The sequence below is a fragment of the Scaptodrosophila lebanonensis genome, unplaced genomic scaffold (genome assembly GCF_003285725.1).
Source record: "Scaptodrosophila lebanonensis strain 11010-0011.00,11010-0021.00 unplaced genomic scaffold, SlebRS2 tig00000147-arrow-arrow-pilon, whole genome shotgun sequence".
NCBI lineage: Eukaryota > Metazoa > Arthropoda > Insecta > Diptera > Drosophilidae > Scaptodrosophila > Scaptodrosophila lebanonensis.
In genome coordinates, this window is record NW_022060591.1 from 1,022,656 (window position 1) to 1,036,320 (window position 13,665).

The 13,665-nt window shown below is 38.2% G+C and overlaps 1 protein-coding gene across 1 annotated transcript in view; it reads right to left on the bottom strand.

The window, feature by feature from the left end:
- The window catches only part of LOC115629433 (protein hu-li tai shao), a 92,320-nt gene that overhangs the window by 53,636 nt on the left and 25,019 nt on the right, over nucleotides 1-13,665 (bottom strand). The window contains exons 5-6 of the mRNA XM_030525891.1: nucleotides 3,298-4,003; nucleotides 3,102-3,225 (exon numbers count right to left, since the gene is read on the bottom strand). Of these exons, the coding sequence (XP_030381751.1) occupies nucleotides 3,102-3,225; nucleotides 3,298-4,003 (830 nt within the window). The remainder of the gene's footprint in view (nucleotides 1-3,101; nucleotides 3,226-3,297; nucleotides 4,004-13,665) is intronic.

The window sequence follows — 13,665 nt, forward strand, 5'->3', positions numbered from 1 at the left end:
CCGAGGTATAATTTTTTTTAAAATTAATTTTAATTTTTTTTTTTCATTTTTCCTTTTTGGTGGGTGGTACAGGGTATTTAAAAGTTGAGCCTCTTCGACTTTAGCATTCTTTTCTTGTCTTCCACAGCTCTTGTAATTCTTGGAATTTTTGACTTAAATTTGGCAAATACCTTCAGTTAGTGATTATGGGTCCGTATGCCGAAGTTATAGCCATTTTTCCTTTTATTGTTTGTTTGTAATGTGCAGTTCTACTCTCTTTACGAATACCAAAGGAGGTAAAAATTGATCAAAATTTGTTTTTACTGTTTTTTAATTTTCTTAATTTTTATACCCTGTACTCAAAGGGTAAAAGGTAATGTAACACACAGAAGGAGGCGTGGCCCCACAAAGTATATATATTCTTGATCAGGATGACAAGTCGAGTCGATATAGCCATGTCCGTCTGACCGGCTGTCTGTCTGTATGAACACAAGGATCTCAGAAAGTATAAGAGCTAGAATAACCAAACTTCGTATCCAGATTCTCCTACGCCCGAGAAAGGGCAGATTTGTAAATTTTTTCCGATGCGCCCTTCCACTTCCCTGCTATTGACGATTTTATATAACTCCCGTTACTCTTGGAATTTTATAATTAAAATTTAAAATTTGGTAGTCACATCCAGTAATTGAATATACTATATACCCGTATCTCAAGTTTTATTATGATAGGTTGATTAAACGAAATAATAGCCATATAAACAGGCCCAGCTCTGTCCGTAGCTGTATTTGTTGCTGCTTTGACATAATTATATAATGCACACAAGGGCGTACGCAGGGGAGGCAGGGGGGGGGGGTGCAATGCCCCCCCCCCCCCATAGAAAAAATTTTTGCATATAAAGTCCACCACACGTTCATTATTATGACGCACTATTTCGCCTTAAGATGGATCTGCGTTGGATTTGTTGAAGTTTTTTCATCGATCATATGCATAAATTATTTTTTAAATGCATCGGGCATTATTTAATCAAAATTTAAATTTTTTGGTCCCCCCCTTTGGTAAAAGCTGGCTACGCCCTTGAATGCACACATACATATGTACAAGTAAACAAACACACATAGACACGATTCTGATGTAACTGTATGTATGCATGTATGGAATATTTTATATTTAATTTAATTAACTAATTTTTTTTTTTTGCTGGGGGGTCAGGTAATCAGGTCATAATAACTAACAGGAAGTATTTCAATGAAAAATTCCAAGAAATACGGGAGTTATGGAAAATCAGTGATTGCTGAGGGGAGGGGGGAGGGAGGGAAATTCCATATTTGGTGTCCGTAAGTCTTATAGTCTCCGAGATATGGGCGATTATACGAATGGTAAATCGGGAAAACCCCCATAAGGGGAAAGTGGCGGGAAATAAAAAAATAAAACAAACTTGGACAGCGTACACACATAAGGCATCTTTGTGCAAAATTTGGTGTCTCTAGCTCTTATAGTCTCTGAGATCTAGGTGTTCATACGGACGGACAAACAGACAGGGCTAGATCGACTCGTCTTGTCATGCTGATCAAGAATATATATACTTTGTGGGGTCTGCCACGCCTCCTTCTGTCTGTTACATTATTCAGCTGACGCAAACCTAATATACTCTTGTACATTGCATGTACAGGGTATAATAAACACCTGATTAAGATATAATATATGTATATACTTTTTGGAGTCGGAAATGCTTCCTTCTGCCTGTTACATACTTTGCGCAAACCTAATAAATATACCCTTTTAATCCTACGGGTACAGGGTAAAAAATCTAAAAAAAAATCGGTGTATAAATGCACATTTACATGGGAATTGTGTCTATGTGAGTCTATGCGTGCCTTTGTGTGATTATACGGAAAATCAGTGATTGCTAAAGGGAGGGAAGAGGTAGGGAAATTCCAAATTTGGTGTCCCTAGGTCTTATAGTCTCCGAGATATGGGCGATTATACGAATGGTAAATCGGTAAAACCCCCAAAAGGGGAAAGTGGCGGGAAATAAAAAAATAAAACAAACTTGGACAGCGTACACACATAAGGCATCTTTGTACAAAATTTGTTGTCGGACGGATAGACGGACATACAGTCAGGGCTAGATTGACACGGCTTGTCATGCTGATCAAGAATATATATATGTACTTTGTGGGGTATGCTACATTTTTTCGAGCTGGGTACAGGGTATACAGAGTCGCGGGCGACACTAGCATTCGACTCGATTTTTTTAATTTTGTATATTACCGTGTTTTTATGCCAAACAATTTTATTCTTTTGCACTGATTATATTTTTAAAACGTATGCGAGTTTATTGAAGAAAGAAATTGCGTTGTTGATATTAGACATTAAAAATTGTAAGAGGCACATAATCATTTGTTGGTTTAGAATTTATTTGATATTTTGCAAAGATACAATTTATAAAGCAATATATATTTTTTGCGTATAAGTTAAAATAGACACATTTAAGTATATATAGAATTTAAGTGGATTTATAAAATAAGGAATTAAATTAGTGCAGTCGGTCGTACCAGACTATATGATATCCTGTACCCAGTTGGGGTTTGTAGTTTTTAACGAACTGAACTACAACATTTATTAAAAAGAAAAAGTCTTGATTTACTGAAAACCACGTCTTTCGAGTTTAAAATACGTCATACATTTCATTTTTAATGGGTCTCCTTATCATTCTGATTAATTGTTAGTTCTATTATATTATCTCAATGAAGGAACTACATAAATGTAGGTTATTATTTATTTAGTATGACTCTTGTCTCACGTCGGGAGTGATTAGAAATATTGTAGTTACGTAACGAAAACACAAAAATCTCTCCTAGTGCTAACATTGTATTAGAGGGCAAACCTAATCAAGAAATGTTAAATATTAGATGAGGACATAATACAGGTAAATTGCATTTTCGAAGTTTATGGAATGGTTACTTCTGAGAATAAATCTTAGATTATTGTTTAAGACTAATAAAAGGCGAATATTGTTGAAATCTCGGTTTGTTCTAATATTTCTAAATTTATATCAATGTAACATCTTTAGATGTTATATGGTGAGGGGTTTCTTTATCTTCAAATGTTATTATTTCTACCTTTGTAATTTTCTTGGGATCTGGAGTACCCGTTTCTAGGACTTCGACTTTCTGATACACATTCGGAGAGTTCAGCCAGCGACTGCGATCACCGCCTTTGCGAAAATCGCCCTTCTTCCAGAGCCTGCGCACGAAAAAAAGAAATTTTAGTTTTAAACTGTTATTGCTGACATTGTAACAAATACCAAAAACATACCCTTGTCTGAAGAGTTCCTCCTCCTCTAACAAATAACCCAAAGATGACACTGCAGGTGGTAATTCCACGTCATTCTTTGGTTTTGGTGGATCCGTTTTTATCAATGGATGGCGATAAATATAACCTGTGCGGTAACCAGCGTTGTCCAACATCCGCATTAAAGCCTCAAACTCAGCACCACCTACACGCCACTTGGGTGAACTAGACAACTTGGTTATGTTATCTTCTTTGGGCCCATCCTCATTAGCCCCATCCGCAGTTAAAACGGTAGAAAGTTTTTTATCAAAATCTTCCGGAGGACGACGTGATTGTTCATAAATGGTTTTCTTCGACTCCTCCGGTATGAAAACCAAATTATCTACACCTACGGGCAACAGTTTCAATTGTGTCTCGCAAGCCTCTACAATATGGCTCGCAGAATAAAAAGCCTCCTCTAGAGTTTCACCACAGCATAGGGCACCGTGGTTGGTCAACAAAATAATCTTAGAGTTGGGTCCTAAATTTCGTGCTAGTCGATTGCGTTCTTCCTCGTCCAAGAGGCCGGTATATGCATGTGTCGTTATCTCACCAAGAAGGCATGCACCCTTAGTTATCGGCAGAAGGCCAGTCTTTAGAGATGAAATAGCCACAACTGAATTACATCCAATGTAGATGGCACAGCGTATATCAGGACGCGCTGCATGTACCACAGAATGTAAAGCAAAATCTGTGAATCATAAACAAAGTGTTATATTTTATTAGTAAAATTATTGTACAGCAAGAAGGATTTTAACATATAGAGTATACATATAATTAAAATATTCATTGGAATATAAACCTTAAAGTTTTTCTGAACAATCTCCATCAAAAATATTTTGTATATTATATGTAAATATTATTAAATTAGCAAATTACTAAATCTATAGATAAAGCACCAGTATTAACACACAGCATCAAATTTCAAAAAAACAAATTTTGTGCGTATTCGCCTTATGTGAACCTTGGGCTTCAAATTTGATGAAGTGGGCAGAAAACCAAAAACTAAAACAAACTCGTATAGCGTACACACATAGGGCATCTTTGTGCGTTTCTTCCTTTAATTTGGTGTCTCTATCTCTTATAGTCTCTGAGATCCAGGTGTTCATACGGAAGGACTGATCAAGAATATTTATACTTTGTGGGGTCTGCTACGCTTCCTTCTACGTCTTACATTTTTTACCTCCCGCAAAGCTAAGATTTTTATACTCTGTACCTAAAATGTGCATGTACAAGAGTATATTAGGTTAGGTAATAGCCAGACGGAGGCGTGGCAGACTCCACAAAGTATATATATTATTGATCAGCGTGACAAGACGAGTCGATCTAGCCCTGTCTGTCTGTCCGTCCGTCTGTCTGTCCGTCCGTACTAAAAGAGCTAGAGACACTAAATTTTTCACAAAGATGGCTTATGTGTGTACGCTGTGCAAGTTTGTTTTATTTTTTTGATTTTCCCCCCACTTCCCCCTATGGGGGTTTACTCGATTTTCCATTCGTATAACCTATATCTCGGAGACTATAATACCTAGGAACACCAAATTTGAGTCCAAGATGCCTATGAATACGCAGAAAATGTGTATTTTGGAATTTCCCTCCCTCTCCCACGCAAATTGCGATTTTCTCTAACTACCGTAATTCTTGGAATTTCGAACTCAAATTTTGCAAATACCCCCAGTTAGTTATTATGTATCCGTATACCACTATGATAGACCGATTTAACAAGAAGTTATAGCCATAAATGTAAGAATGGTAACGGTGCTTTGGTTGGCAAAGGCGCCCGCATTGACAGTTTATCGGCAGTAAGAAGTCGGAGAGAAACAGCAGTCGAACTTTCGAGAAGCAGACATAGAAAGTTTGAGAAGGAGACATAGAATAATAGTAGAGCAATCAAGAGGATCAGCAGTCTTACAGCAGTCAGCAGTCTTACAGCAGTCAGCAGTCTTACAGCAGTCGTCAGCAGCAGCAGTCGTGAGTCGGTCGCAAGAAAGCAGTCGTGTTCAGCCGTTCATAGTCAGTCGTGAAGCAAGCCGTTACCGAGGTCTTATCCCGTCGCAGTTGTTTAAATATATCTTTGTACGCCTTACTTTAATTTGGATTGAACTTATATAATATTAATAAACTACATAATAATGATAATTCACATTTGGGGGCTCAACCGTGTCCAATAATAAGTAAAAGCGTAGAAGCTGTGTGCAAAGAAAAAGTCTCAGAAGTGTGTGTTTTAAAAAAAAAAGAGGACAGATTGTTTTATAAAAGTTGTTAAAATCGTTAATATACTGTGTAAATAAAAATGAATGTCGTCTTGCAAATGGCAAAAGTTGATGCTGAAAATATTTCAAGGTTGTAAAATATTTTGTGCTGTCGGTAAATAACTGTACATTTCATGAGTGGATGTAAAGTGAAGAAGCAACAGCCGAAAAAGCCGCCAATACAAGTGCGAGCGAGACCACTGTATACCCGTCAAGCGTCAGCACGTAACGAAGGAATGAACGAGACTCAACAACAGAACGTGCAACTGACTCAGGCGCCAACGGTTGCAAAAATAAACAATGAAAGCGGAGATAAAGGAAGCATTGGGCTGGTTCGGGATCAGAGAACCGAACAGCAGCCCAAAACAGAGAGAAGTTCCGTAGCAGACAGCAATAAAACGCTTCAAGAACTAGTTCAGCTCCTGTCGTTGAAAATAGAAATTGACGAACGAACCAAAAATGATTGCACAATTGTGGCAGAGAGCTTTGCAAAAATTATTCCTGAGTTTGATGGAAAAAATATGCCGGCGAAGTTCTGGTTCAGAAATTTCGAGTTGAACGCAGATGCATACGGGCTTAACGAAAAGCAAAAGTATGTCCAGGCACGTGCAAAAATGACGAACACTGCCCAGCTGTTTTTGGAGTCAACACATGTGTTTGAATATGCTGAACTCAAGAAGCTTTTAGAGGAAGAATTTAAGTGCGACTATAAGTGTAGTGCAGATATTCATACCGAGCTGCGTGAGCGTCGCAAATCCAAACAGGAGTCATTTCACGAATACATGCTTCAAATGAAGAAGATTGCTGCAATTGGAGACATTGACACGCAATCAGTAATACGATATGTTGTTGATGGGCTGCAAATGAAGAGCGACTTTAAGTATACTCTGTACAGTTGCAAATCGTTTAGAGAGCTGCAGGAGCAGTATGAAGTGTACGAGCGTGTATTTGAAAAGGACAAAGTTGACAAGAAACCATTTCAGCCGAACCGAAAAGTATATCCAGACAGTGCCGAGAAGAAGAATCATTGCTTCAACTGTGGATCCACCGATCATTTACGAAAGAATTGCCAAGCCGCTACAAAGTGTTTCCGCTGTAACCAGAGTGGACATATGTCCAGAAATTGTCCAGCAGTAGCAGCGCCAGCCGTGCATGTCGTGCGTGATGAAAAGCGTTTTAAAGTGGTACAGGTGAACAACATCAAAGTGAACTGCCTAGTCGACACAGGAGCTGATGTCTCAATTATGAAGAAGCGTGTTTACAACCAGATTAACAATGTTCAGTTGCGTAGTTGCTTTTCAAACCTGCGTGGCTTGGGCAACAATATTACTCGTCCTGTGGGCAGTTTTGACGCAGAAGTTGCAGTCGATGAGGAGAAGATATCTCACAAATTCGTGGTTGTTGCTGATCGAGATGTGGAATATGATGCTCTGCTGGGCTATGACTTTACTAGCCAATTCAACTTTACGTCATCGGCCGATGGATACAAGTTTTCTTCCCTGTTGGGGGAGAAAGCTTGTGACAACATTAATCAGATAAGTATATGCAATTTGACGTGTACAGATTCTGATATAGATGTACCGTTACAGTATGAAAATGTCGTGCGCTCGATGATCAACAATTATAAGCCGAGTCAGTCGGTTGAAGAGGTTCCAGTTACGCTGCATATTGTACCCGATGGAGAAATTGCTCCGTTTCGCCAGTCGCCCAGTCGTCTCTCTATCACTGAGGATGAAGCAGTCAACAAGCAAATAAGGGAGTGGCTTGACGCAGGAATTATTCGGCAGTCATCTTCAAATTTCGCCAGCCGCATCGTTTTGGTTAAAAAGAAAGATGGTTCTCATCGTATATGCGTCGATTTCCGAAAGCTAAATTCAATGGTATTGAAGGATTGTTTTCCTGTGCCGATAATTGATGACGTGCTGGAAAAGCTGCATAACGCTAAGTGGTTCACCGTCATGGATTTGGAAAATGGGTTTTTCCATGTGCCCATCGCCGAAACCAGTAAGAAATACACAGCTTTTGTGACTAAGAATGGACTTTACGAGTTTAACCGTGCACCTTTTGGATTCTGCAACTCGCCGGCTGCATTTATGCGCTATGTCAGATGCGTATTTCAAAACCTTTTAAACGCTGATGTCTTAGACTTGTATATGGATGATATCATAATTCATGCAGTAACAGTCGACGAATGTATGGAAAAAATGAGGATGGTCTTTACAACAGCCGCTGCTTATGGACTTCAAATAAAGTGGAAAAAATGTCATTTTCTGCAAAAGACTGTGAATTTCTTGGGTCATTTTATTAAGGATGGATACGTGTGGCCAGGAGAAGAGAAGACGAATGCAGTCAGCAGATTCGCAGTGCCGAAAAATATAAAAGCAGTGCAGTCGTTTTTGGGACTTACCGGATTTTTTAGAAAATTTATTAAAGGGTATGCTGACATTGCTAGGCCTTTAACTAATCTGCTGCGCAAAGATGCTGTATTCCGGATGGAGGCTGAGGAACTTGAAGCAGTTCAAACGTTGAAAAATGCACTCATACAAGAACCTATTTTGAGGCTGTACGATCGAGGTGCCAGAACTGAAGTTCACACAGATGCATCAAAAGAAGGATTTGGTGCAGTCTTAATGCAGTGGTTTGATGACAAACTTTACCCAGTCTACTTCTGGAGTAAAAAGTCAACTGAAGCTGAGGCTGCTCGTCATAGCTATATATTAGAAGCTAAAGCCATTTATCTTGCGTTAAAGAAGTTTCGCCACTACTTGTTGGGAATAAAATTTCGCTTGATAACCGACTGTGCTGCATTTAAACAGACGCTGCAGAAGAAAGATGTCCCACGCGAGGTAGTCCAATGGGTCATTTACATGCAAGATTTTGATTTCGAGGTGGAGCATCGACCCGGTGAGAGGCTAAAACACGTTGATTGCTTAAGCCGTTATCCGCAGCGTGTAATGATTGTGACTATGGAAATAACAGCACGAATCAAAAGAGCACAAGAAAACGACACAATGATTAGAGCAGTTGCAGAGATACTCAAAAATCGGCCATACGAGGACTTTAAGGCGAAAGGCGGATTGATTTACAAGGTAGTACTCGGCAACGATCTGTTAGTTGTTCCAAAAGCGTTGGAAAGGGAAGTCATTACGGAAGCTCACAACGCCGGTCATTTCGCAGTACAAAAAACTATGCACGCCGTACAGCAGACCTACTGGATACCACACTTGGAGCAAAAAGTAAACCACGTCATCAGCAACTGTATTAAATGCATCATTTATAATAAAAAGCTTGGCAAAAAAGAAGGTTACTTGAGCTGCATCGATAAAGGGGATAAGCCGCTTCAAACTCTTCATGCAGATCACTTGGGTCCTATGGACGCCACTTGCAAGCAGTACAAATATATTTTCGCCGTTGTGGATGCATTTTCCAAATTCGTTGGTCTTTTTCCCACAAAGACAACCAATGCCGAGGAAACTTTAAAAAGATTGGAGCTTTGGGCTAGCATGTTTGGGAATCCCTGTCGAATTATTACTGATCGTGGCAGTGCGTTTACGTCGAACATTTTTGAGCAGTACGTTAAAGAAAATAGTATTGAACACGTATGGAGCACAACAGGAGTGCCAAGAGGGAACGGTCAAGTTGAGCGTGTAAATCGGTCTATATTATCCGTCGTTTCAAAGCTGTCATCCGAGGAGCCGTCTAAATGGTATAAGTTTGTACCAAGCGTGCAGAAGGCCATTAACTCTCACGTCCACGCTTCGACAAAGAGGTCGCCATTTGAGCTCATGTTCGGAGTAAAAATGAATAACATCCCCAGTCAGCATGTATCAAGCTTACTTGAGATGGAGATGTACGATGCTTTCGATGCTGAGCGACAGTTAATGCGGCAAAATGCGAAAATGAATATTCAGCGGGCTCAGGACGCATATAAAAAACAATATGACACGAAGCGCAAAATTGAGCAAGTATACAAAGTCGGGGACCTAGTAGCCATACGCCGTACCCAGTTTGTGGCTGGGAAGAAGCTGGCAAGCGAATATATAGGACCATATGAGATCACAAAGGTCAAGCGAAATGGAAGATACGACGTCCGGAAGACAGCAGGTGCGGAAGGCCCAACAAACACATCAACAAGCTGTGATTGTATAAAATTATGGAGATATGTGGTCGACAACGAATGTGGCTGGTCATCTGGGACAGATGAATGATCAGGATGGCCGAATGTAAGAATGGTAACGGTGCTTTGGTTGGCAAAGGCGCCCGCATTGACAGTTTATCGGCAGTAAGAAGTCGGAGAGAAACAGCAGTCGAACTTTCGAGAAGCAGACATAGAAAGTTTGAGAAGGAGACATAGAATAATAGTAGAGCAATCAAGAGGATCAGCAGTCTTACAGCAGTCAGCAGTCTTACAGCAGTCGTCAGCAGCAGCAGTCGTGAGTCGGTCGCAAGAAAGCAGTCGTGTTCAGCCGTTCATAGTCAGTCGTGAAGCAAGCCGTTACCGAGGTCTTATCCCGTCGCAGTTGTTTAAATATATCTTTGTACGCCTTACTTTAATTTGGATTGAACTTATATAATATTAATAAACTACATAATAATGATAATTCACATAAATATATTTGCTGCTCAAGCGCTGCCCGCAGCTGTTGTTGATGCTGGTGCTTTGGTAGAGTGCAAACATGTTTAAACAGACACGAATAGATGCGCATAGGCATTCATACACTCACATAGACGCAATTGCTTTGTATATGTGCAATTATAAACCCTTTACGTGAGTTCGAATACCGAGAGAGGTAAAATAGATCAAAATTTGTTTTTAATTTTCTTATTTTTTTAATTTTCTATAATTATTGTAAACATATGTACAGAGTATTTCAATGTCGGGACACCCGACTTTAGCTTTTTTACTTGTTTAGCTTTTGTTTTGTGTTTTTCTCTTTTGGGGAAAGGACTGCCTTTGGTGTTTTAATTACATTTAAGAATTTCAATGCTCATTTAAAAAAACAGTGTACACACATAAGACATATTCATGCAAAATTTGGTGCCTCTAGCTTTTACTCTTAACGGACAGACAGACATAGATGCTGATCTGTCACATTTTTCACCTCCCGCAAACCTAATATACTCTTGTACATTTCATGTACAGAGTAGAATTAAATTGGCATACGGACACATATTCATTAACCAAATAGGGTCAACAATTTTAAATACATCCGTTTTATATAAGTATGAAAAAAAAACAAGCTCTATCTGCCCAGGGCTTAGGGGGACCTCGATACCAAGACGGACGGACGGATATGGCTAAATCGACCTGTTTTCTCATACTAATCTATCATATACTAACAATCTTTGCTGGGCTGTGTGCTTACAATTAAACGTTTATTAATTACTAGCAGGTCTTGTCCGTCTTTACTGGGCTAAGTAAAATGTTCTTTTGACGCTCTCTAAAGTTTTTTAAAGAGTTCATTTTCCAAAAAGCAAATATAGTACAATAATTATGTATGTTTATACGTACATACATACATATGTACATATCTTCGTTAAGCACCGGGCGGACTGCCAGTCCTGACTTAACTGTGTGTTTCCTCAGCACGTTGTATACATGGTAGAGTTATCCCCGAAAAGTCCGACGCGGGACATTTAATTTTGATTTATAAGTCGGGACGTCCCGACAAAATTGGAGCGTGCGGCAACGCTGATATGTACATACATTTAAATTTCTCATGCAGGCGTTATCCGCCTATATACATACATACATATATAAGTATGTATAAAATTTTTTAATTCAACACTAATTTGTGTCTTCAATTCCAAATATGATTGTTGTGAATGTAAAAGGTGTGTTTCTGCTTTTGTAAATCGCATGAATACACTCACAAAATAGGCTTAACTATAAATGACTCTTAGATGTGTTCAGAATACATTTGCAGCGTTGTTAGCTAACACTAAAACGGTAAGTCGCTGTAAATATGCGAACAGCTGAGATGCTAGAGATGGGCATGTGTCGGATGCTCTATGTGCTAGAGCATCAAAACTATCGATAGTTGAATCCGTCGATACAATCAAAAATTCCATCGAAGTTTGAATGCAATTAACAGAAAATTTAAATAATATCTTATAATTTATTGAGATCAATTAGAACAAATCATATACAAACATACATATGTATATATGTACATCTGCCCGCAACGCGAAGCAGAATATGTGTAGGTCCGCTTTCGAGAAGAAGCGCGAACCGATGACTTGCAGTTGTTGTTGTTTTTCGGTTTAAAAATTTGATTTAAAACCATAGAACATTATTTATTACAATCAAATAACAGTGCTCGATTATCCCATGTATACATACATACGAATGTACATACATTATATATATGTATATGCTATATATGTACGTACACAGGCATACATATACATATGTACAGCTGTTGACAACTAATTAATTCTGGTTGAGGATTTCATCATTTTTCTCAATTTTTTTAAGTGATCCGTTCATAGGTCTCACATAATCTATACGTGTATAAAAGAACCGCAGTTTAGTTCAAATTTCTAACTCAAATATTTTTTGTGATCGATTTCCTGCCCATACCTCGGGTTTGACCGAGACAACTAATTAACGTTTAAAAAAAAAAAAATTAGAAAATTCAATAAAATTATAGTTTTAGATTTGACAACATTAATATTTGATGGGAAAACCTTTGTGCTTTAATACAGCTGTATATCGGAGTTGCATGGACATTATAAAGCGCGGGAATCTTTCCACAGGTATACCATACCATGCATCGTTAATTTTTTTGAATGACATGTCCAAATTTGCTACATTCTGTTGAGGGAATCACTTTTTTAACATCGTTCCATAAATATTCAATGTGATTTAGATCAGGACTGCACGATGGCCATTGAAGAACCCCAATAAAACTTGTGTCCAAAAATTGTTTTTTTTGGATGCGGTGCATGTTTAGAGTCATTATCTTGCTTATAGGCCCAAGCATCTGTAATATTTTTATTCGCCTATGCTATTAAGATATCCATCAATATATCGACTTACTTCTCCCAACTCACAATTCTCGATGCGGAATATGAGACCAACTGCGTGCCATGAGAGACACTCTGAAATATTTATTTTGCCTCGACCATACTTGACAGTTGCACACACTTTGGATTAAGATTTACTACTTTTTTGCTTCGCATATATTTTCTACCATCAAGACCAAGTCCGTTAATAATTATTTCATCAGTCCGGACTAAATATTTTCATTTGTTAAAAATTCAAGCAACATGGGTTCCAGCGTATTAATATTTTCTGTTGTTCCATACTTTTGCAAATGCTTAAGATCATTGAAAACCATCCTTTTTAAGCAGCTTTGCTCTGTTGATATTGCCTGATAGGACATACTAGTGTCCTAAAGCTCAACAATTGCCTTACCATGATATTTTTTCTATTGACCAAATTTGATTAAAATGCGTTCTCAGAACTATAATCAACAAAAACTTATAACGAAAATGCAAAAATTTTAACCTTTTTTGAAAACGATGCTAATTAGCTGGCACGGCAAAATCATACAACTCAACTTAAAAATCGAAATTTATAATTAAACGTTGCTGTTCATATTAAAACTGCGACATATTTATAAAAAGGTATAGTTAAAGAAGAGACAACTGGTGATTAGGTACCTTTACACCAACTGTAGTTATTATTATTATGAGAGTCGAAAAATCCCATCAATTCTAGTCGTTGTTAGTTGTCAACAGCTGTATGTACATATGCATGCATGTTTCTCTTTACTTTTTCATACATAGACACGAACTGTTGCTTGTTCTGTGTGTGAGTGTGTGTATATGGTGTCCCTCCCCAACTATTTGATATTTGCGTTCTTTGTAATTTGTTGTTGCTGCATAAAGTTACTAATGAAAACACTAATGCCAAATGCACTAAACAAAGAAAAAATTACTTTTAAAAATGTTAAATAGTTTTTAATTAATTAACATTTCTTGCTCTGTCAGTGCAAGACGAATGAACATACATACATATATAGATGTGTACATGTACATAGATGTGTACACATGTATGTGTGTACATTCACACATTACTGTCTCACATTTTGCTTTG